Below are 26,471 nucleotides of genomic sequence, written 5' to 3'. Positions count from 1 at the left end.
ACAAGTGGCCACAAAAGCCTTAACAATTTTGGACCCAACTCTTAATTCTTGTAGATTACATAACCACTTTATTTAGAGAGTCTGTTAAATGACATCCTGACTATAGTGGCAACAAGAAGGGCATCCACCACAAAGTTAAAATAAAATATGCCACATAATGAAAACAGTGACCTTCTACAACAGTGTAAAAGCTAAGAAAGACTGTTACTATGTAAATGGCCAAATGCAAGAATATTTCTCATATTTAAAACTAAAAAATGTGAAAGAAAAGGAAGAGACTGTTTAAAGTATTTCTATCAATATTCACCAAGAGTCATGAACAAATACTGTGAAAAACTCAAGTGTACAACAGTGACAGTCTTCTAAATTAAGAGTAAAAAATTTCATTGTTTGTCCAGTGGGAAAATTTAACACACAGGGCTAAGGTAACGTGTGTGTGTGTGTGGGGGGGGGGGGGGGGTGGAGATGGGTAGGTGGTTGGGATGGGTGGGCGGGGGAAGAGAGAGGGAGGGGGGCGGGAGTGAGAGCACACTCATTACTTCATAACAGAAATGAAATGAAGCAGCAGTACTTGTCATAACATAAGCCCCCACAAAATATCCCTCTACCTTATAAACTAAAATAATAAAATTGTCTCTCCCCTTCATAGCTTATTAATTCTGATAATAATTCTGGAAACAGGTTTCTTCATTTGCATTTCTCTCAGCACTTGTAGACACCATCAGACAGATGGACACAATTATTTTATACTAAAATTAAACTCACTGAACTTCCGCACCTCATTATAAAACCAAAAATATTTTAATGTTACTATTTGCCTAAGTGGGTTTATCAGTTCCGCCAATTTTATTAAGCATATCACAAGTGTTAGATCCATAGGATATAATGTCACATAGCACAGTTGTGACTGTCACACTGAAAAAGAACTGTTGACTAGTTTTTACAGCTAATTTAAATTAATACTGTGCTGATCTCTAAGTTCCGGCCATTACATATATTAAGTAGGGGCCTATGTGAAACTTATTTGTCATTGTGAAATCTTTCTTGACACTAGCTGCATTAAGTATGCAGATGTCACCTACTGGTGACACACCAAAATTAGAGCTGGATTGGGACTAACCTAGATTTCCCACTTGTCACGACTGGTCACCTTAACCACTTTGGCTACTGGAGGACACTTCCAGGACTGACTCAAACTTCCATCTGTCATACTGTGTACAACATATGGAAGTTTGGCTGAGTCCTGAAACCTTAACCACTTTAGCTATCTGAGCCCGTTTTCAGGACTCAGCCAAACTTCCATATGTTGTACACAGTATGAAAGATGGAAGTTTGAGTCGGTCCTGGAAGTGTCATCCAGTAGCCAAAGTGGTTAAGGTGACCGCTTGTGACAAGCAGGAAATCCATGCTAGAGTCCCAGTCTGCCACAAATTTTCATGTGTCACAAATCTTCATACCTAATGCAGCTAATGTCAGAAAGATACCACAATTGTGAATAAATTTCATAAATTTAGTACAGCTGCAAGAATTCAACTATGTCTGTTTCTTCCAACAGTGTTAATAATGAAACTTCCTGGCAGATTAAAACTGTGTGCTGGACTAAGACTCAAACTCAGGACCTTTGCCTTTTGCGGCAAGTGCTCTACCAACTTTCAATCTGGAGTGTTAATAATAAATATAAATATTACAAAAAACTTACATCCAAACAAAGCTCATGAAATTTAAAAAGAGAGTAATGCTGCTTCCTCATTGGTTGAAGAACAAATAAAATTGAGCAGTGCATGTGTTTACACTGAAACCTTATGTTTTAGTCAAACATATTAAATCATATGAGGAAGTAAATGTGTATGCCATTTAGTTTTAGTTTTCAATCACTATACAATGGCATCCTAAATATCTCAACACCTACCTTCGTTAGAAAATAAGCCATCAACTTTTTGTTTTTGTAGTTTTTGAGAGCTTCAAGCCCAGGAAGTAAAGATTGCCTAGACTGCCCCTAAGCATTTTGAACATTGTACATACAAATTAAATAATTTACTTCTAGAAATTTATAACAAAAGTTTTAACAATACTATTCAGCTCACAGTTAATATGTATATGAATTAAAATGGATAGCAAAATCATACCATAATCTCATGCAAAAGGGCGATTATTATTATTATTATTATTATTATTATTATTACTATTATTATTATTATTAAAAAGTAGCACATAACAGTAGGGTAGTAGCATACAACTGAAAAGATAATTAATCAAAATAGGTTGAAAGTGCATGCACAGAAAAATATCATGCAGATAAAATGCATTTTACAAGATATAGTAATATTTCTTCAACAACTTGAAATACAAATGCCAAGAACTTTGGGGTGCTGCAAAATAACAAAGCAGATGGCAAAAAATACAAAGGAAAAACCAATTTTACTATGAATTTATACTACTGTAAATGCAAAATGTAATTTCACAACTTCTACTTAATGATGAGAAATAAACAATCAGCCTTGTAACGCAGAGGAAGTGTGTTATATTCAAAAACAAATATATGCAGGCACTAATTCCCTAACATAAATTGCCACAACCTCAAATTATGCATACAGTTTCAACTATTTGTACATATTAAATTTAAGCCCCTAGTTTCTTCCAACCAAAAGACAAATTACTAGACTGAACATTGTATTATCTTCATATTCTAAATACTGAAGCTACAGAAATTGTTCTCAAAAAGGTACTCATCATTGGTAATTCCAGACATGTTCACAGTGGCACCTCCATACAACTGACTACACTACAGAAGATTGTTTGGGTGTTTAATGATTAAACATTATCTGCACTGGTGTACAATTTTTCTCGCCCCTTTGCCTCCCTATCCCTCAAGCAATAGAAATGATATGTTGAATCTACCTCTTTAAGATGTGTGACCCTAAACAGCAGAAACTACAGTAGTCCTATTTGTAAAACCAAAGTGGATGTTGGTATCAATGTAATTGATATAGCTGTGACAAAAGACTATACATCATATAGTGAAGATTTTCTCAATTCAACTGGGTGAAAACAGATTTATTATACCACTTCTGGAAACATTTCAGGCAAACAATTTATCTGGCTCACTCTATGTTTATGTGTTCAATAATGCTGAATTTTACTGACATTTAATTTGGTTGAGAAAAGTAAAGACTGAAATTAAAATACTGCAAACCATCATCAGTTCCGTATAGCTTGGGATTTAGCCATTGTGAGGTTGAAACTAGTGAGGTGGACAGGCAGCAGAAACATGATTTTATTTGGTGGTGGACTGAGCACCACAGATATGTCCTACAACATGGCTATATGGATATTATCTACACAGGACTATGTTATTACGGGCAAGAAGTACTTGGCTGAAATATCATCAGAACATAAACAATTGATTGTGTAAACAGAAAATTCAGTCAATTGCTACCATCATGTGGACCTGCATTGACTTTTTTTCCAATTATGGTTACAATCTCATTTGCATGTGCATTTAACTGTGCTAATAAAATTCACCAATAGTTTTAAAAAATGTACTGTTGTTTCTTAAAGATAAAGACTTATTTGATGCACTGTAGTATTCATCCTCAATTCAATGTGCATGCCGAAGAGCACTTTATTGCACATTACAACATAGTGCTTTATAAGATTCATTTAAAAGCAGAGAGGTTAAATGGCGTTATATAATATCCAACAATGCTCTACTTATACAGCTAAAGGACAATGATCATATTTGCAGCAACACAGTGACATTTTCCAAAATGGAATATGAATACACTTGTAAAAACCTCTACACATGCACAATTCCAATATGAAAGAATAATGGAAAATCAAGTGAGATAACTCAAGTGGATCTTGTTAGCTACCCACTTAACAAATTCTTCCAACGTCAGTGTTTTATTGTAACATCTTTTGTAGTTGGCTAAGAAGTCAATTTAAGGCTATCGCGAAAATTAAGATACATTAAAGTGCAAAAACAAAACAGTTTGAATATTTCTGCAAGGAAAATTTTCTTTTAAACTGGACTCTAGAATTTCCTCCAAAGTTATCTAAAAGTGTTTCTATGGTAACTTATCTCCAATGTGTTACTACAGCAAGAGTATGCATGGTGTATCAGAGTGTAATGCAAATGCCCACTTAACCTGCAGACTTAGGGCTAACAGTAACATGCTACTAACTCCCAATATTCCAGTTTAGTTTATCTGTCAGGCAACAGTTTGTGGCTTTAAATCCTTTTTTTTAATCTGAATTATATATTATTTCTTACATATGCATAAATGCATGCACATTTCTGAACAGGTATCACAAAAGTTCATCCATAAAAGTATAAAATACATGCAAAAACTGATGCTCAACCCAAATGTAAGAAGAGAAAAAAGTTTAACAAGCACAAGTAGCACCTAACGTGCAGTACATTCATTACTCTGAGGCTTATATAAAATTGCAAATTAATACAATTATGTAAACTATTTGTTTTTGTCACTGTTATTTAAGTATGCATGAGCTACTGCAATCCAATATTTTCACTCCACGCTACATACTTAAATGAACATCACAAATTAATTTATCGGTGGCAGAACTCACCAATACCTCCAGCTGACAATGGAGGTGGAGCACTCTTAGACTTTCGTATGGGTGACATATGTTTAGCCCAGTAATTTGCAGAAGCATATTCTGCAGGTGGTGGTATTACACATTCTTCTAGAATGTTACTGGTATGAAAGACATCAATACTTTCCACGGCAACAGTTCGCCGGCCACTCTTTTCATAAGGAAAATTTCTTGAATATATGTTGTTATCTGCAGTCAAACTTTCTACATTGGCTCCATTTCCAGAGGATGTATTACACACATTTTTCTCTATTCCTAAACTTTCTTCAGCATTGTTCTCTGCTTTATCTAGCAAATGTGTAGTTGTATTATCAGAATATCTCGCAGCCACAATCTGTGCATTCCTGTTAAACTCTGAATTGCTTCCATTTGAATTATCAATGTTGGTGGTTGAAAGTTCTGCATTAGCATTATCTGTACCCAGGTAATTGTCTTCAATGATCCCTCCAACATTTGCATTCCCTGTCAAAGATTCATTTGAATTCTTTATAGTTTTGGAACTACTGCACACAGTATTCCCCAGAGATGACTCTTTATTTTGGTTAGTTTCTTCTGAAACATCAACTGCGGAAGGCAAATCAGATACACTGGTCTGTACAGACAATTTCCCAACACTGAAGACAGATCCTGCAGCTCGAATGTTCATTACTGAATTATCTATTGGGTAAGTCCGATTAATACGAGGTTGACCATGGAACCATTGCTCATATCCATGAGTGGAATTACAACCACTTGCTGTAACTGGGACAGAAAGTCAACAGAACACATGTAAGAGAATGTAGCAAATAACTTTTGGATCAAGCCCAGAATGCGATTCCCCCTCAAAATTAATTTCATTGTTATAATCGAAATGGTAAAATGTGTCAACTGAAATGACCAGAAATGAATTAAAAAATTAAAGTAATATCACCTAATTTTTGAACATAAGTAGGTACCACTGCAACAAAAGTAAGAAGATTTTTGTAAGAGAACAAAGCTACTCTTAATACAATGGCTCCTAAAAGATGGCTGTGTATCTACATATATCAAAACATGGGCCACATTAGTGACATTTTAATAAATTAATAAAATAACACAGTTGTCATAAGTACATAAACCGAAATTGGAAACAAAACAGCTATTGCTGTTAAGGTGCTACACTGTGAGATCTGCAAACAAGACAGAGACTTGCCTGAATCAGGGGGAATCGCACATGAGACTAGGCATCAATTTTTAAAACTTAAATCATTTAATATCTGAACAAGTCAGTGTTGTTGAAAAGTTGAAAGAAAACAGAACTAAACAAATTACAATGTTTATTGATCATGTTACATATAAGTATTTCTAATTAAAGAAGTATCATCAACTTGCCCACCACATATAAACACAGAAGAACATGCACAACCAAAACACACACAGGAATCCTTCCTTCATCTTACAGAAACTAATAAGAACACACAGTGTGCATATACAGGGTGTCCCAGGAGGAATGTTCAATATCCAGGAATAAGACAGGAACGATCAATTGAAGCAAAAATATCTAGTAAATATGGGCTCTAAAATGCATTCTGTTAGAGCTTTGAGCAATCTCGCAGCAGAAGAGATGTGTTTCACAGTAGCTAGGTTGGACAAGTGCACGTAGTGTTTAAGGTATGCATATTACAAGCCCATATTTATTAGACTTTTTTGCTTTGAATGATCGTTCCTGTGATATCCCTGAATATTGACTATTCCTCCTGAAATTCCATCCAGAGAGGAGAAATGCTATTGCATGGCTCAAGAATGCTAGCCACACTCCCAGCAAATAATATTAAACGGTTATTAATCAACTGTAAAAGCATTCAGAAAAAAGTTCTAGATTTTGGAAACTACTAGGTCTCACAAATTACTATTGCAAACGTAGTGAAGTGGTCAGCTTGGAAACAGGCTGTCCACAGCTGATGTTAAATTAGAACACGGACTTAGGTCAGATAAAGATCATATACTTCAAAACATGGGTTACACTGGGTGGCCTCCAGGAAACACTTGTGTTCTAGCTGAGGTCTGGATGACAACAGAGCGTAGTTACTGAATTCTGCTCTCCAGAATCCTATAGTGTTCACACACGTGACGTGCCTCCCACCTCACTATTGGCTAAATCAATGGTGTGAATTCACCAGCAACTTTAAAAAAGGGCTGAAGGTGTCTCATCAGCAGCTGTCACTGCCTCGATTCTGAAAGTCTGGCAGTTTGGGTCACATAGGCACAGACAGAGTTACGTTGGGAGAAAACTTGGAAAGACTCAGCTAAGGCCATTGAAATAATTATTTTTTAAACGAATTCCCTAAAATATTTCCTGACCAGCAACCATCCTGTACACTATGGTACCTAAGACAATTAACTGATGATAATGAGACTTTTTTTGCCAAACCTACATATTTATGAAAATTATTGTATATATAGAACAGAAGCAGGCAGACTTAAATCAAATCAGGTCGAAACTGAGTCAACACATGAAATTGTTTGAACAAGTTCAACTTTTAGCCTACACTTAAAAACTGAATCCTTCTATTGCCACCAGATCCACACACAAAAGTAAATGAAAACTTCAAGCCAAATCTTAGTTAAATATTAACTACGGTGCCATTGCATCCCATGAGAACTGTCGGTAATTTTTGCCAAATCAGTTTCACAGTTGGTGTTATAAAACACATTGTGGAACTGTTCTACAGTTTTTGCTGGGAAATGACACCAAATAGGCAGCTAGTAAAGCCACCCTTGATGCAAATATTACATTTCTTGACAAAAAACACAAATGACATCTATTAGGACGTTCACAAGGAGACTGGTATCACAAATCATGATGCAGTTGTGGCAACAATGACCACAAGGTACAAATGGCTACAGAAACAAGAAGGAAAGTATAGACGTTCAGAAAAATAGAGAAGGAGGTGTGTTTCCCTAATTTCTGAGAAAGGGGCTAGATAATTTGGACAGTTAATGTACTTAACTGTAACTGAAATTTAAATTAATAGCTGATCAAGCCCTAGCAACAAATAAATCTAACAGAAGAATTAAATATAGAAATACAGGAAAACATCCCTCTTGTTACAAAAATTATATCTAAACTGTCTACCAGAAGAACCAAGTCAGAAACCATCAACAGCTACTGTACTAATAGCCCATTGCAGGATCTCCCCAAACCTTATGAAAAGTGTGTCCTCTATACAAGAAATATCTTTGCAACAAAAATTAATTTCCCTTATGATAACAGGGAAGAAAAATGAAAATAAAATTTTGACTCCTGTAGCAAATGTACTTTTGCAAAAGAAAATCAAGGAGTGTCACAATTCAACCGACATACTGCTGCACAGATAACCATTATTAGCAGTGAAATGAAGCAGCACAAATTGCTAAAAGTAAATAAGACCCTGGAGCCCAATGGTGTCCCTGATAGGACCTATGAAGAATTTTCAAATGAATTAGTTCTAGTCCTAATCTTAATTTAATACAGACGACTGTCCCCAACAATTACAGAAAAAAGAAGTTACATCCATTTACAAAAGAAGACAATAGAAATGATTTAAAGAACTACCATCTTGCTGTACTTCCCCTGCCTGTGGCAGAATTATGGAAAACATTCTGAATTCTAAAAATGGCCTACCTTAATCAGACTGACCTTTTCCGCGGCAATGTGTATGGCTCTCAAAACCTTTGTTAACAAACAATCCAAATAGCACTCTCTGCAGGTTTTATTCCAAGAGTTATGATACATGAAAACACATACATACAAATGTATTAGACTCCCAACAAACTCTTTTAATCAACACCATATGAAGATCTAATTTGAAAATGCATTCATATCTACATTGCTAAGCGACTATACTGGAACACGCTGCCAGTAGCAGAGGGCAACAAAAATTTTATTTTCAATATGTCATGTAATTATTGGTTGAATTGAAAATACTGTTATAGTATAGCCATCAAGCAAATATACCCTTATGTTAAAAGTTTAATGTAATAAAACAAGTACTGTAGTCAGAAACTGTGTGTGTGTGTTTTGAGGCAGCATAACCGATGGTGCGCAAACATCTGGACTCCATTCATTCACTATTAGAGAGTGAGAGCTTCCAACAAATTTTACACATCATTTCAAATTTATTAATTTTTCACTAGCAACTCTATTCACAACACAGTTTGCAGACAATGCCCACATATACAACTGAATGTACCTGCAAAATTACATCATTGCACAACACATAGTGTGAGATCATAAACCTTTAGCTGCGTGAAAAATCAGCTTCTGCTTAAAATGGTGTGCTAATTACCCAGACTAATTTCAAACCTTTTCTCACTTACATTCTTAATGTCGATTATTTAACACATCAACTTATTTGCAATGCAATCAGATGTTTGCAACTGTTTTATACATAGGAATTAAATTTTTTACTGGTAGGGCATCTAATTAGGCTTGAAAATTTACTGAAAACTTCCTGAAAGACAGGATAAAGAACACTGTGCTGAACAAACTGTCCTCGACAGAAAGAGTGGTAATTTTAGTTATGCTCCTGGGAAATCATATTGGGAGAATAATGTTCATGTTTTATGTACATGACATGGTGGACAATACTCGATGCAGGAAAGTGACACAAGTCACCCACTTCATACATCTGGCAGAGATAATCCAACCATCAGGACCGAACTCAGTCGCCAATAATGATAGAATCTCCAGATTACAAAAAGCATATAAGCTCACTTGGAATCACTATAATAAGAAATCTATTTCTGTCAATACGAAACTAAGGCATTACAACACAGTAGCCCTACCAGAAGCACTTTATGCTGCAGAAACTACAGTGATTCATGGTCATACAAAGATCAGAGAGATTGAAAAGCAGGAAAGAAAAATTCTGAGGAAAATATATGGACCAGTGCTTCGGGAAGAAATTTGGATGAAGAGGCCAACTAGATAGATTTACGAAGACATAGAAACAATAACAGACACCATCAGAAAGAGAAGGATGAAATTTTATGGACATATCAGCAGGATGAATAAGAGCAGGCTCCCAAGACAAATCTTTGAGATAGTAAACAAGAGCAAAAACAAGACAAAGTGGATCACTGAAGCACAAGAAGACATTAAAGAACTGGGGATCACACAAGACAACATAAACAATAGAGAACAGTTTAGAAACATCATAAAGAAATACACACTTAAACAAGAAATACAGAGAACAGAACAGGAAAAAGATGGTCAGAAGAACACAAGAGAGAACACAGTGAACGTCTCTCTCTCTCTCTCTCTCTCTCTCTCTTCGATTATTCCCTTTTGAGAGAGTGATTGAACTTGAGTAGTCATGATTTCTTCTTCTTTCTTCGTTCATCCCAAATTCTCTTCATACATTCACTGTGTTCTCTCTTGCATTCTTCTGACCATATACAGGGTGTTTCAAAAATGACCGGTATATTTGAAACGGCAATAAAAACTAAACGAGCAGCGATAGAAATACACCGTTTGTTGCAATATGCTTGGGACAACAGTACATTTTCAGGCAGACAAACTTTCGAAATTACAGTAGTTACAATTTTCAACAACAGATGGCGCTGCGGTCTGGGAAACTCTATAGTACGATATTTTCCACATATCCACCATGCGTAGCAATAATATGGCGTAGTCTCTGAATGAAATTACCCGAAACCTTTGACAACGTGTCTGGCGGAATGGCTTCACATGCAGATGAGATGTACTGCTTCAGCTGTTCAATTGTTTCTGGATTCTGGCTGTACACCTGGTCTATCAAGTGTCCCCACAGAAAGAAGTCACAGGGGTTCATGTCTGGCGAATAGGGAGGCCAATCCACGCCGCCTCCTGTATGTTTCGGATAGCCCAAAGCAATCACACGATCATCGAAATATTCATTCAGGAAATTAAAGACGTCGGCCGTGCGATGTGGCCGGGCACCATCTTGCATAAACCACGAGGTGTTCGCAGTGTCGTCTAAGGCAGTTTGTACCGCCACAAATTCACGAAGAATGTCCAGATAGCGTGATGCAGTAATCGTTTTGGATCTGAAAAATGGGCCAATGATTCCTTTGGAAAAAATGGCGGCCCAGACCAGTACTTTTTGAGGATGCAGGGACGATGGGACTGCAACATGGGGCTTTTCGGTTCCCCATATGTGCCAGTTCTGTTTATTGACGAAGCCGTCCAGGTAAAAATAAGCTTCGTCAGTAAACCAAATGCTGCCCACATGCATACCGCCGTCATCAATCCTGTGCACTATATCGTTAGCGAATGTCTCTCGTGCAGCAATGGTAGCGGCGCTGAGGGGTTGCCGCGTTTGAATTTTGTATGGATAGAGGTGTAAACTCTGGCGCATGAGACGATACGTGGACGTTGGCGTCATTTGGACCACAGCTGCAACATGGCGAACGGAAACCCGAGGCCGCTGTTGGATCACCTGCTGCACTAGCTGCGCGTTGCCCTCTGTGGTTGCCGTACGCGGTCGCCCTACCTTTCCAGCACGTTCATCAGTCACGTTCCCAGTCCGTTGAAATTTTTCAAACAGACCCTTTATTGTATCGCTTTTCGGTCCTTTAGGTACATTAAACCTCCGTTGAAAACTTCGTCTTGTTGCAACAACACTGTGTTCTAGGCGGTGGAATTCCAACACCAGAAAAATCCTCTGTTCTATGGAATAAACCATGTTGTCCACAGCACACTTGCACGTTGTGAACAGCACACACTTACAGCAGAAAGACGACATACAGAATGGCGCACCCACAGACTGCGTTGTCTTCTATATCTTTCACATCACTTGCAGCGCCATCTGTTGTTGAAAATTGTATCTACTGTAATTTCGAAAGTTTGTCCGCCTGAAAATGTACTGTTGTCCCAAGCAAATTGCAACAAACGGTGTATTACCATTGCTGCTCGTTTAGTTTTTATTGCCGTTTCAAATATACCGGTCATTTTTGAAACACCCTGTATATATGAAAATCAAATAGGGCGTTAGAAAGAGAACTGATGGCAAACAGGAAAAAAATGGGGAAAGTATTAAAATAATACAGCAGAGACCTGTGGCTGGCTAATCACCAGAATAAAAAGTATGAGCTGGAGTCCAGACACATCACAAAATTTTAAAACCTTGACCACATTCATAGAGGACAGATCCCCATCAAAATTCTGCTTCTGCCACTCAGTTAAAATGTGGCTTACAGTGATTTGCACATCCCACGCATCACACACTGGGGAATGGCCTCGTCGGAGTAAGAAGACGTGTGAGGGGTTAGTAGTTAGTTCAGAGGTGGGTCAGGATCACTTCATTCCATTTGAGTTACCAGCATGAGGTATGCCATGGCCAGATAGTTGGCTCCACCAGACGCCTCTTCTTCTCCAACAATTGTGTGGATCTCTCACACAACAATGAAATGACAGCTTGCAGGGGGAATGGCACATTGTGTCATTGCATGTTTCCTGCAGGTCTCATTGTCAGCTTGGTTTGCTTGCACATTTCCCAAAATTCCTTTATTCTCCAGTACCTAATTCCCCCACTGTTGATGGAAGTACAGTTGACCATGTAGGAGCCAGACCATTTTCTCTGCTGGGTACACATAAGCTGCAAAAATTGTAAGGCGCTAAGACAATCAGAGCAGACTAAAAACTGTTTGCCTCGAGGAGGCCTCATCTGCTCCAGTGCCTTCACAATCATATGGAACTCTGCAGTAACATTATGCTCCGACTACACAATAAATGAATTAGCCTTAGCATATAAACACCAGATTGTAACAATGTCTGAAGACTGAAGTGAAAGAATCACTATGCTCAGTCACAAGTAAAAGGTTTCTCTTTATTTGTAAAATACAGCAAACTGCAGAGTGTTTACAAGGGAAATTGTTTACAAAACACTAGTATTGTCTATAGTGGAATTCTACTCTAGTGTGTGGGATCCGTGTCGGGTTGGACTAGTAGAGAACATCAAGCGTATACGTACAAAGAAGGGCAGGATGAATGATTGCAGATTTATCTACCTCATTTGAGTGTGGAACAGAAACATTGATGAGTTCCATACACTTTGAAAAAGACGCCCAATATCTCGAGAAAACCTAATCAGAAAATTCCAAGAACCCATTTCGAAAATGAAGGAATATTGGCATACAGGTATCATAAATATGAAAGTACACTAAAACAGTGCACACACAGGTGTATAAGCCATCACAATTTCCACGATCCATCCACAAATAAGATGGTAAAAAACCCTAACATGTAGTATAATAAAAATTAAATTATGTCAGGCAGTTTGAAATGATTTACAGACTAAGATGGACAGCGGAACTGACACCACTTCTAGACGTTGTTTCTTGGAATTGTTCATTCAGCATTGTGTGCCATGCCATGACATGAAAAAACATATAAATGTCATTTTAATACCAGTGCTACAAGCAACAGGAACAACATCTGCATCCATCCTATGGCAAACTCATTAAGATGTGATGTCATCTGCTGTATAGTTCACTAACCTGGGAAAATACTTAACGGGATCATAAATTTACAGTCAAGTACAGCTACATACACGATTCTACACAGAGAATACCCATTAAAATAAACATAACAATAGGAATGTAGCAGGCATGTCACAGGAAAGAATTTTAAAGCAAGTGCAACCTACAGAAAATCTAAATGATTCATTAGATGCCAGTAGACGTATAAAGTGCAGATCGTCATTCAAATTATGGTCTTCTGTTCTCTCATGAGAATCATTGAAAGGATGAAAAAGATTTACATGAATTTGGGGCTTCTCGTAGCTGATTGAATGTAATAAATTTTGAAATGGTACACACAGTGAAAAACTGATTCAGTTTTTCCAAGATCACAGTCCTCAGGTATTACAAAGTTGTGTGGAGTCATCATTATAACTCACAATGACTGACAATAGCTGAAATTCAAGTTGAGCTGCAGAGATGACAATAAACTTTTCCTTGAGTGTGTTTCTAAGATGTTAAACTAGTTCCATACAGTCTGTCTTCCCCCCCGTTTTGAACCATGGACCTTATTGTTGGTGGGGGAGGTTTGTGTGTGCCTCACGGACACAGATAGCCATACCATGGGTACAACCACAATGGAGAAGTATCTGTTGAGAGGCCAGATAAACATGTGGTTCTTTGAGAGGGGCAGCAGCAGCAGCAGCTTCTGCAATAGTTGCAGGGGCAACAGTCTGGACAATTGACTGATCTAGCCTTGTAACATCAACCTAAATGGCCCTGCTGTGCTGGTACTGCAAATGGCTGAACACAAGGGGAAACTACAGCTGTAATTTTTTCCCCACGGTTATGCAGTTCTACTGTACAGTTGATGATGATGGCATACTCTTGAGTAAAATATTGTGGAGGTAAAAATAGTCCCCCATTCAGATTTTCAGGTGGGGACTACTGAGAAGGATGTTATCAGGAGAAACAAAACTGGCATTCTATGGATAGGAACATGGAATGTCAGATTCCTTAATCAGGTAGGTGGGTTAGAAAATTTAAAAAGGGAAATGGATAGGTTAAAGTTAGATATAGAGGGGGTTTGCGAAGCTCGGTGGCAGGAAGAACAGGACTTCTGGTCAGATGAGTACAGGGTTATAAATACAAAACCAAATAGAGGCAATGCAGGAGTAGGTTTAGTAATTAATAAAAAATAGGTATGTGGATAAGCTACTATGAACAGCATATTGAATAAATTACTGTAGCCAAAACAGACAAGAAGCCCACAACCATTTCAGTAGTACAAGTTTATATGGCAACTAGCTCCGCAGATGAAGAGATTGAAGTAACATATGATGAGATAAAAGAAATTATTCAGATAGTTAATGGAGACAAAAATTTAATTCTCATGGGGACTCGAATTCGGCAGTAGGAAAATGAAGAGAAGGGAAAACAGTAGGTCAACATGAACTGGGGGAAGGAATGAAAGAGGAAGCCAACTGGTAGGATTTAGCACAGAGCATAATTTAATCATAGCTAACACTTGGTTTAGGAACCATGAAAGAAGGTTATATACATGGAAGAGACCTGGAGACACCTGAAAGTTTCAGGTTGATTGTATAATGGCAGGACAGAAATTTCGTACCCAGATTTTAGATTGCAAGACATTTCCAGGGGCAGATGTTGGCTCTGGCCACAATTTATTGGTTATGAACTGTAGAGTAAACTGAATAAACTGTGAAAAATTAGGAATTTAAGGGGATGGGACTTGGATAAACTGAAATAATCACAGGTTGTAGAGTGTTTTAGAGGGAGCATTAGAGAATGACTGACAAGAACGGGGGAAAGGTATACAGTAGAAGAAGAATAGCTACCTTTGAGAGATGAAATAGTGAAGGCAGCAGGGGTTCAAGTAGATAAAAAGATGAAAGATAGTAGAAATTCTTGGGTAACACAAAAGCTACTGAATTTAATTTAAAAAAGAAAAAAATATTAAAATGTGGTAAATGAAGAAGGCGAAAGGCAATACAAAGATGTAAAATATGAGAGTGAAAGAAAGTGCAAAATGGCTAAGCAGCAATGGCTAGAGGAAAATTGTGTGTGTGTGTGTGTGTGTGTGTGTGTGTGTGTGTGTGTGTGTGTGTTTACTGACTAAGGCTGTGGCCGAAAGCTATATGCAAGTCTCTTAAATGTGCCTGCCTGCAGCCTGATGTGTCTTCTTTATGGTAAGTAGCTATCTGCCTTTTCCTACATTGTTGAAATGACTGGCTTACAGGAAAATTACAGTCACCTTTGGAGAAAATAGAATCACCTGTGTGAATATCAAGAGCTCAGCTGGAAAACCAGTCCTAAGCAAAGAAGGGAAATAAAATTTAAACGAAATGGACTGTGGAGAACAGTGACCTGATGCTATATTTACATTAAATATGAGCAGTTGAGATTGTATTAATATTTATTTATTGATCGGTTTCGGCTTATATACAAGCCATCTTCAGAATTTCTTGGCCCTGCAAGGGTAGAAACAGAAAAGTTATAAACTGTACTATTACATATGGTCATCAAATAGGATACAGAAAGGCTGTAGTATAAATAAACAATACTATTGTATATGGCATTAACAAATAGAGAAAGGTTATAGTGTTTACCCCTATGGCTGGTGCTGATAGCCCCTCAGGTTTCTCGTGGTAACCACTATCGTACAATCTGACTGATGGCTGTGAGGCCACAGGTTAAACAGTGTGCAATTCACATGCTGTCTATAGGTTACATCATCGACAGCCAATGGCAGACGCTTCACAAGTGCTGCATGCAATTTGCACAGTGAGTTTGCGGATTCAACTGCTCGTTTTAAAGTTAAGATGGGAAAGCAGAAATGTGGAAAGAGTATGCAGAGGGCCTACACAATCGAGATGCACTTGAGGGTAATATTATGGAAATGGAAGAGGACATAGATGAAGAGGAGATGGGAGATATGATACTGTGTGAAGAATATGAGAAAGCGCTGAAAGACTTAAGTCGAAACAAGGCCCCGGGAGTAGACAACATTCTGTTAGAACTGCTGTTGGCCTTGGAAGAACCAGCTACGACAAAAATTTCCCATCTGGTGAGCAGGGTTGTAAGACAGATGAAACAGTCTCAGGCTTCAAGAAGAATATAATAGTTCCAGTTCCAAAAAATGCAGGTGCTGATAGGTGTGATTACCGAACTACCAGTTTAACAAGTCATGGTTGCAAAATAACAATACAAATTCCTTGCAGAAGAATGGAAAAACTGGTAGAATTCGACCTCAGGGAAGATAATTTTGGATTCCAGAGAAATGTAGGAACACCCGAAGCAACACTGACCCTACAACTTCTCACAGAAGATAGATTAAGGAAAGGCAAACCGACATTTATAACATTGAACGGAATGGACATTGTCTTGAAAGGAGGCTGTAAGAGGAACATCAACAAAAGCAAGACAAGGATAATTAAATGCACTCTAATTAAATCAGGTAGTGCTGAGAGAATTAAGTGAGGATATGAGACATATATAGATGAGTTTTGCAGTTGGGGCAGCAAAATAACTAATGCTGGCTGGAGTAGAGAGGATATAACATGTGGACTGGCAATGACAAGAAGAATGTTTCTAAAGAAGAGAAATTTCTTAATATTGAATATAGATTTACGTGTCAGGAAGTCTTTTCTGGAAGTATTTGTAAGGAGTGAGAAGTGAATCATGGCTGATTAACAGTTTAGACAAAAAACTTTTGAAATGTGGTGCTACAGAAGAATGCTGAAGATTAGATGGGTAGTTCACATAACTAATGAAGAGCTACTGAATAGAATTGGGGAGAAAAGAAATATGTGACATAACCTGACCGGAAGAAGGGATCAGTTGGTAGGACAAATTCTGAGACCACAACAGATCACAAATTTAATAATGTAGGGAAGCGTGTGGAGGTAAAAACTGTAGGAGAAGACCAAGAACGAATACCATAAGTAGATTCAGAAGGATATAGGCTGCAGCAGGTACTCTGACATGAAGAGGCTTGGACAGGATATAGTAGCATGGAGAGCTGCAGCAAACCAGTCTTTGGACTGAAGACACCGACAACAGAAAACAACAACATAGTCTGTCTGCAAACTGAAGAATGAGTAGGTGAGTACCCACCCCCTTCACTTCACTGTGTCACTAAGATTAGCAACAGGCTGTTTTATCAAGCCCTTCCACAGTGTGTCTTTCCAATTTGTTGTGAAGCAGTGCACAAATATGCCTGAAAAGTGTTTATTTTGCAATACATGTGTTGGCAATATACAGAATACAAAATTAGAAAATACAAAATATGGAAGAAACGCCCATCAAAAGAATCCATGCAAATCAATGAATGTTGTACTGACATCTTTGACAGGAAACTGAGTTTTAGTAATACAGTATACGGGTTGTAGTGTTCTTGTGGAAAAGACCAAACCCCTGCCACAAGCACTATTTGGTCTTCAGTCCACAGAGGCTATACAAGACGACCAATTTCATTTTCTCCACTTTTTTTCAGAATACATGATTTTAATAGAACATGAGGTGAATATTAGAAGGAAGGAAGGTTGAGGTCCAAATACATGTTAACAAGGTCATTACAAACGAAGTGCAAGTCTGGATAATGAAATGACAGGGAAAGATATTGGCTAAGTCCTTTTCATCATTCCAGCACTCACAAAAAGGAAGGTTAAGTTTTACTATCTCCTTGGCACTATGGTTATTATAGACAGAACCAGCATCTGTTGTCAAGAATGAAGAGCAGCATTTTATGTAGTCACTGACATAACAATGATAGGATTTTCTTTACATGTATTAGTTTCCAATGTTATGGCAACCCTTAAATACTAGCACTGGGAGTGGAAGTAAATTCAAAAATGGTTCAAATGGCTCTGAGCACTATGGGACTTAACATCTGAGGTCATCAGTCCCCTAGAACTTAGAACTACATAAAGCTAACTAACCTAAGGACATCACACACACCCATGCCCGAGGCAGGATTCGAACCTGCGACCATAGCGGTCGCGCGGTTCCAGACTGTAGCGCCTAGAACTGCTTGGCCACACCGGCCGGCATTTATGCTCTTTATTAGACATGAAAACTCTGTTGGCTGCAAGATAGTCGAGATCAGGCAGTCTTCAACGATTCATTCCGGCCAGCCGGAAGTAAATTAATTGGTTGAGGGAGGGTGGGAACAGACACACATACAAAACATTTGTTGTCAGCACATGGACAGCCCTTTGTAGTCTTTAGCCACCTAGCAATGCATGTTTTATGCTTGTTCATATCCCTTTCTTCACTTGCAGTAAATAAATCGCCTTTCCACATATCACAGAACTCCAGATAAAGATGCATATATGGTTTCCATGGCTTTTCCATTGCCCATTACTGTTGGTAACCATTCATGTGATGGCTGACGGGAACTGAACATGACGAATCACAAGTGGAATGTGGGTACCCAATCACATTATTCATTCACAATTTTTCATGTATAATAAATGATGTTAGCAGGTGTTTTGTTTCACTCACAGCAGAGTCACTGCATGTCAAGCGGTCCAGGAAAAATAGTAATTGGTTGCTTGATCATCTCAGTAAACTTTGGTATTGCTGGGTGAATTTCCTATGTTTAGTGGACTCAAAAATATTTTTAATTTTTTATTGTTTATCATTTAGAAATGGCAGCCATTTTTGTTCCAGGTCACAAGCATTTTTCCACATGTCCAAGCATCTGCTGTTTATTTTTTTAATTATTCAGTAATGGGTTGCCCTAACCCTTTGAAGTAGAAAGCATTTAGTTCAGCACACACTGTACTAAAAATTAAAACCATTATTATGTAGCTGAGTGTATTTCTTAATGTGTTTTTAATAGCTCAAACTTGCTGGTCACAAATTTAAAAAAACTCCATTTACTAACAGTATTTTTCTAGAGAAGAATTAATCTTTCTCAGTCTTAATATTTTTTTTGTGCTATTACACAATATACTAGAGATACTTTTTATTAAGCATCAATGGTGAGAAACTTACAGTTAAAAGATACACTATTTGGAAAAACTGATTTCCTTTATTTTTTCATTTTTTGGCCTGTGATATCTTTGTTAGAGAATCAGATAAAAATCTAAAAATTGCACCCCCATAGACCTTTGTGGTATAAAACTTCTATATAACACCGAAAAGGAATTACCCATGTTTTTGTAAACTGTGTGTAAATACGAGGACTTCACACCAACGCACTGAAGGAAAGATTTAACACTTGTCAGAAGATTAAAGGCACTCGACATCATCATCCCCTGATAGTGATCATCATCAATATGAAAAACCTGTACCAGTGACACCTCAAAATAAGGACGCAATGGTTTACAATAAACAGTGGGGGGGGGGGTTTACAATAAACAGTGGGGGGCTGCTGAAGTTGATAATATTAATTGTCAAAACCAAGACGTGTATATTAAATTTTACCATCCACCAGGACCAAGGAGCTAGTTTAAAAACGTTGAGAAGGACCAGTTTTGAATGCTAGCTAAAAACATACTGAAGAAGCCGTGTCTCCTAGATTTTACAACTGTCATTGGGTGAACTTTTAACCTAATGCTCAAACTGAGTGGAGAAATTTCTCAGATGTTCAATTAACAATGTAATAAAAAGAAATGAGATGAGAACAACATAATATAATTATGTTGGCTCATTTTCAATAAGACATAACAAGTAATCATAGAAATGTTAAAATTGATATATTTTACTTCATTAGCCAAGAATCACAGATATTAAAAAACATGTATGACCCACACTTGTAATTTTTTTGCATAGTTTCCAACAGAGTCTCAAAGTTGAAATTTCTACTAAAGTTTGATATTCTAAAGGTCTATTACATGTTTATTTCTCAGATTTGTATCTGGTCCCTTAAACATTGTAGGTCAAAAAATAAATAAATAAATAATGTTTTTTCAGACAGTGTTTTTCTTAAGTGTAAGCTTCTGAGCATTGATACTTGATAAAAAGTAACTGCACTATATAATGGAACAGCACAAAAAATATTTCGGCTGAGCCATTAATCCTGAGATATTAAAACTAGATTACCGAATACGCCCAGTTAAGTGATAATGGTTTCAATTTGTAAACCAGTGGGTGCTGAACTAAATGCATGTTATTTCAAAGGCCTAGGGCAACCCACTTCTCAATCATTTAAAAAAGGCACACGTGTGCAAGTGTGAAAAAATGCTTATGGCCTGAAACAAAAATGGCTGCCATTTCTAAATGATGAACAGTAAAAAAAATTAAAAATATCTTTGAGTCCACTAAACGTTTGGGATTCACCCAGAGATTGACAAGTGATCAGTGCTGGACCACTTGACATGGATTGACCCAGCAGTTTAATGTGAGTTATTAGGTCCCACCCTAAACCCCACCTAGTAAATATTAATTTACTGTAGGGAAAAAAGTGTAACATTACTGATGAAAATCACTACAAATATCTTTGATAAGCTCTGCTCTCAGGTCCCACCCTAGCCAGCACCTCCAAAACCACAACATATTCTTTTGAACAGTGAAGTATTTCTGACAAACTAAGACAGCAAATTTCATGAGTGACTCTCATTGTCTATTGTACACTACCACCTCACTGAATATGTTCAACAATAACAAATTTCCAACTGCAGCATGCAACGGAAGAGCCAGGGATGCTGTAGTGCACTTTGCCTATACTACAAAAAGTTTGTTACCAAGCAACAATTGGTTCAGAATGACTATACCAAAACAGCCATACAAATAAGAATTTATTTCACATAAACAGGGTTGTTGGCCTGCTGACATACACTTTCTGCAATACCTATGACTGCCCTATGATCCTATTGATAGACATGTTCTGGAAACCCACAAAGAAGCGGTGTACGCCCTTCTTCAACTGAGCATTTGTACTGGCTCATCAAACATAGCCCTGAAGCCATTCTCACAGTACATGAAGATTGTTTAGTACGAAGCACTCATACCAGACATCCTGTCTTTTCCCATACAGTGATTTGTGCACATTAGTGACTTTGTGCCATTATGTCATTCTGTGGACTTGGATTTGTAGATATGAGTGTGTAGCTTAAAGGTTCCAGCAGTGCTTATCATTGCAAATTAATACAACTAAGACATGGAGAATGAAATTCATTACAACAAAAATCTCATCCCTGACAGACCTTAGAAATTTATCAGATTTCTTTGACATTTCACTTTTCAGAGTGACTATAGTTTCATTTTATCAACAATAATTAATTTATGTCTTGTAAGTTTGTGAAAAATAGGCAGGCTCTGACAGGCTGCTCTTACACATGACTTCTGTTAATGAGTCTCCAGACTGAAGAGGATAACAACATAAATAACTTCTGTTTATGATACCTAGAAGAATGATGCATAGCCTCTGACTGATGGCTTTCGTCATGCACATACTAGTACCCCACCCTTGTCAGACAGCCATAAATAAGCATCACAGTCTGACTAGTCCTATCCATCAGACAAACAGAACACTCATCACCAATTAGGTAGGCTGGATGCAATTAAGTGAGCAACAGATCTGAATACCTTTGTGTTGCCTAAAAAAATAAATCAACAGTAGGGGGGTGAACCTGAATATTCTACACAGCTTCTGCAGCTAACACTATACATGGTAATAATAGTATTTCACATTCACTTGACAATTATGTTTGTACAGTTCAAATTAAGGAAGGGAAGAATATCTTTAAATAGTACCTGTGGAACGGTCGTGCTCTGCTTGTTGATCGTGAATATCAATGTAGTCAACATCTGGATCACTAGCTGACAAATGCCTCTGACGCCTGTTGACAGTCGTCAATCCACCATCTGGTCCTGTCACAGCTGCAAATACTGTCTCAACTCCTTTCACAACAGAACCCAAGGACCGAACTGGAAGTTCATGAGGGTTTCGCCCATGGAGAATGACAGGTTCGTCTGAACGAACATCATGGCTGAAACAAATAAACCAAAATGCAACTAACAGTTACTGAAACTGTGTTAATGAAAAATAAAAGTAATGAGAAGATGAGAAGGATTCGAAACTTTGAGTGCCAAAACTGGCAGCTCTATTATTTACTAATAACTGGATAAATAAAGCAGGAGGTACATAAATAATTGAAACTGCATACTATATGTTTCATACATTTCTGATATTAGGCATAAAATGCTTTAGACTATGATAGCAAACACGAAGTTCTTATGATTACTGAAGCTGATTGCATCGTTTGATGAAAGTACGAACGATCTGTTGGTTGCAAAACACGTGACTACAGAACGGGTCTGTCTGGACACAGTGCTCTGCAAATAAAGCCACAGGTAACTGTCATGACTGGGTACTTAAAAATCCATTCTCTACGACGACATATAGATTTTCAGTTCATGAAGCCTGGTTGAACAAAGTAATGTCGCTCATCTAATCATGGGAATCGAAAAAGAGCGTATTATGTTCAACTTTTAGTGCACAATTAATACTCGTTTGTACCTACACAATGTAAATATTTACTATCAAACGCATGCAACATATACGTGACATTACGCACTCTTGAAAATAATAAACATGATTTACACCATCATTACAGCTAAAATAAAAATATGAGCGCGCCGATTATTGGGCAGATATTCTCTCTCCCTCTCCAAACAAGAGCTTTTAGCTGGCGTGACACAGATGGGTTTTTATTTTTCATCTACGTTTGAAAAGCACTTTAAGTGATTCAGTATTATTCTTTATACCAGTCAGAATTTTGTCTGTACATACTTCTGAACCCTGTGTAATGTAACACACACTAACAATGGGCTTTTTGAAAGAACTATATGCGCTCATGAAATATGCACTTACCCACTTAAATAGCGGTGAATGAAACAACTTCCAGGAGAATCTGACTGTTGATACTTTTCACAGGTTACATTTTCTTGCTGAGTATTAACTGATAGTTGCCTTATAAAGCCTACCACTTTCTTTCTTAGTGATGGCATCATTCAAGTAAGATTTCTGTTGCACTACAATACACGAATGATCACATCCTCCACAAAAATGAACAACAAAAAACACAGTTCAGCAATGACACACCGAATATTTCCATATCGCTGAGGGCCGAATTCCAAATTCAATAACTTTCTTGCGTGGGCCTTAATTATACGCTCAGTAACTACCTACATAGCACTCCAGCTCTTCTCGCACTGTTTACTAGGCCGCTAGCTTTGCTATGCTTACTACTCCACTATCGAAACCATACTCTATGATCGAAACCTATCATGTATATTACGATGAATCGATAATTTCATGTGTACAAAATAGTTCTCGATTCCAATTTGTTGATTTCTTTTGTAAATAACATTGTGTTTACACATTTTTCAGGTATTCTTGATGGTGATAGCGTCTTAGATTGCAGTCATCTTCGTCTTATAGAATTAACTGATTCGAAGAGTAATAGCAGAACGCACCATAGTCAGTGAAGTACGGGGAAGTTACGGTGGTTAAATTACAAGATGCTTGAAGAATTACAGCTCTATGTCGCCTGTATTTTGTACTAACAGATATTCAAAGGGACATTCACGTTAAAGTGGTTTAAGAGATGAGTTTCGATAACATCGCCGCATTTGTATAATTTTCTTCATTATGCCCATGGTAGTAGTCATACAGGAACGTTTACAGATACAACGAAAATTACAAATTAACTCGTAAACCAATCGGAAAGGTACTATAATAATACTACTACTCAAGGACGAAACTCTAACCAAGCGGAATTTTTGATATCCTGCTTTGGGTAAAATGTTCAGAATGAAGTCAGAAATAGCAATTTCTTTTCAGATGGAATAACCAGTGCTGTTTTTCTGGTGGAACGCTGGGGGGTGTGCACCCCAAAACTTTTTCGTCGTCAAAGTAATTTTTTTCGATGTTGAGAACTTGGAAGTGTGCCAAAGATTTATTTCATTGACGTAAATTTTTTATTTCATTTTTTCGTGTTGGTAATTGCAATAAGAACGATACCAGTGCAGTTTTTGGTGGGAAAAGCTATGTCATTCATTGTTTCAAGCTTTTCGAAGCTGAAATGAAGCAGGCGATGCCAATAAACACCCAAACAAACAATGTGGTATCGAACACTTCAGTTTACATTACCTCAAATGAAGCATGCCATTCCCATCAACCCCTGAACAATAAAAGAAAATGATATCGTACACTTCAATTGACCTATAACACACCTCAAATGAAACAGGTGAATCCAATCAACCCTCCGACATACAAAACAATACAAGGAAACATTACCGAAGACATATTTTAACCTATATCATATCGCATATCCGATTAGCACTACCATCGCTCACTATTAGCGGGCGAGGGCACTACATGCTTGTCGAACTGGCTGCCAGCAATTCAATTGTCAAGAACAGTTGCCACAGCTTCGAAATGGAGTTAACTGAAGAGTTCTCAGAGTACCCTCAAACTTTTTTTTAGAAAAAAAAGGTACTGGGAATAACAATAACATATAAAGTTCCTCAGGGCTCGATCTCGGAGCCATCACTTTTTGGGATTTATGTGGGTGACCTCGCTGAATATGTGAGCCTCAAAAAATGTGCCCTGTTTGCCGCTGATACAAGCGTATCCCTCTCTGCACCTAGTATCGAAAGTTTCCAACTAACAGCAGAAATATTTATATTGTGAATTTATGAGTAGTCCAGCACAAACAATTTTAAGGTCCATTCACAGCTTATGGAATGGAAGAGGACAGAACGAAATGTTAAAACATTTCACAATGCATTTCAGATGACGGAATTCGCACATGCCATTAACAGAATGGAATGGATTGAGACAGAAAGGACGTAAGCCTCAAGATTTCCGTCAGGAGGAAAGTTTTGACTTGGATTTAGGGTCATTCCATGTCAATTCAATGCGCTTCCCAGCCTGACCCTCTTGGATTTCTTTCAAATTTGGTGCATTCAATGACCCAGGTAAGAGATGGAAAAATACCAATTTGCAGGTGTGTATTACAACTGTGAAGAAAGTTACAGGTCTGCAAAGTTTGGAATTTGTGCTAAATTTACATGCATATGTTACAACGTAAATGACTGTAATTCTGGTTGTAATTCAGTTACAGCAATGAAAATGGTACCATTAGAAATCTAACAAACAGACCTTTACATTGATATGCCACATGAGAGGTTTCAGAGAATTTTCATACAAAAGGTCATTGATTTTGACCTTTGACCTTGAAGATCTCAAAACACCCCATCTTCAATTTCTTTTTAAAAAAATATATTTAATTGCTCCAGTATACTATAAATATGGTAAATATCAAGATGGCTCAACAAAGGCATCATACACAAAAAATTATTTTGTCAACACCACCAACATATAGTAAGCAGCTATGTATCCAGTTTTTTCTGTAACACCAGCCAATAGCAGTTACTTTTACTCAGACCAGTTCTTTAATATTTCTAGCTGTGAACAGCCAATGGGAGACACTTTTATTTCAATCAATAACATTAGCCTGTTTTAGTGAACACGTAATCAAAGAGATTTTTATTTCCACCAATCAGCATTAGCCTGTTTTAGCCAGTCAGAGAAACTCTTATTTCAACTAGTCACTATCAGCCCAGTGATCTCTATATATTACGCAAATTTTATTTTATATGTTTTATGGCTGTGGCTTATTTAACAAAGTGCAGTGTAAATGTGTCATAAAGTAATATGTAGTAAAAAATGGATTTCGAGTCAAAATTGTATTGTTGCAATCCATTTAGGGAAGAAGGTTATGCAAGAATCCAGAAGAATATAAGGAATGTTCAGGAGTGGATGATAAACAAATATCCTAATGTATTGTTAGGTGGAAAAATTTGCAGTAAATGTAGAAAAAAATATCGCAAAACCCAACAATCACTGCAGATGTTGCCTCAGTTGTGCCAGTTACTTCCAGAGAAGATTTAAATGAAGCTGAAGTAGCGTCAGATCTGGCACTCGATGCTTTAAATAGTAGCCTTCAGTATTTAGGTGAATTTCCTGTGAAGAAAAGGACGCTTCAGGTTGATAAAAAGTACCCAAAGCAAAAACTGAAAATAATAGCCTCTGTGTTGGAGTATACTTACGTGGCACAACCGGAAAAAGAAGAGAGTGAAAATGGAGAAAGTGAAATTGTCACCCAGCTGAAAGATAAGTTTCACAATTCAGACCGTATGTGCGACAAAACACAAAATCTAACTGTACTTCCAAAGAGTTGAAGTATAAGGAAAACTATGAAAGAATTTTCTGCTTCAGATTACATGGTATGGAGAGCAAAACAGTTAGTAGAAGAACATGGTATATTAGTGACACCAAATCCAAATCTAAGTAAGACATTATGTTAGAAAACTGTTCAGTGTGTGCGTGATTTTTACTGTCATCATGACGTGAGCCGTATGATGCCAGGAAGAAA

At 37.5% G+C, this 26,471-nt stretch overlaps 1 protein-coding gene across 1 annotated transcript in view; it reads right to left on the bottom strand.

Annotated features, from left to right (window-relative positions):
• The window catches only part of LOC126183570 (PP2C-like domain-containing protein CG9801), a 46,785-nt gene extending 23,515 nt beyond the window's left edge, over positions 1-23,270 (bottom strand). Inside the window, exons 1-3 of the mRNA XM_049925661.1 lie at positions 22,901-23,270; positions 21,781-22,016; positions 4,591-5,358 (exon numbers count right to left, since the gene is read on the bottom strand). Of these exons, the coding sequence (XP_049781618.1) occupies positions 4,591-5,358; positions 21,781-22,016; positions 22,901-23,040 (1,144 nt within the window). The 5' untranslated portion in view covers positions 23,041-23,270. The remainder of the gene's footprint in view (positions 1-4,590; positions 5,359-21,780; positions 22,017-22,900) is intronic.
• Positions 23,271-26,471: the final 3,201 nt, after the last annotated feature.

The sequence above is a fragment of the Schistocerca cancellata genome, chromosome 4 (assembly GCF_023864275.1).
Source record: "Schistocerca cancellata isolate TAMUIC-IGC-003103 chromosome 4, iqSchCanc2.1, whole genome shotgun sequence".
Classification (NCBI taxonomy): domain Eukaryota; kingdom Metazoa; phylum Arthropoda; class Insecta; order Orthoptera; family Acrididae; genus Schistocerca; species Schistocerca cancellata.
The sequence above is the reverse complement of the archived record's forward strand: the minus strand, read 5'-3'. Positions and strand labels throughout refer to the sequence as shown.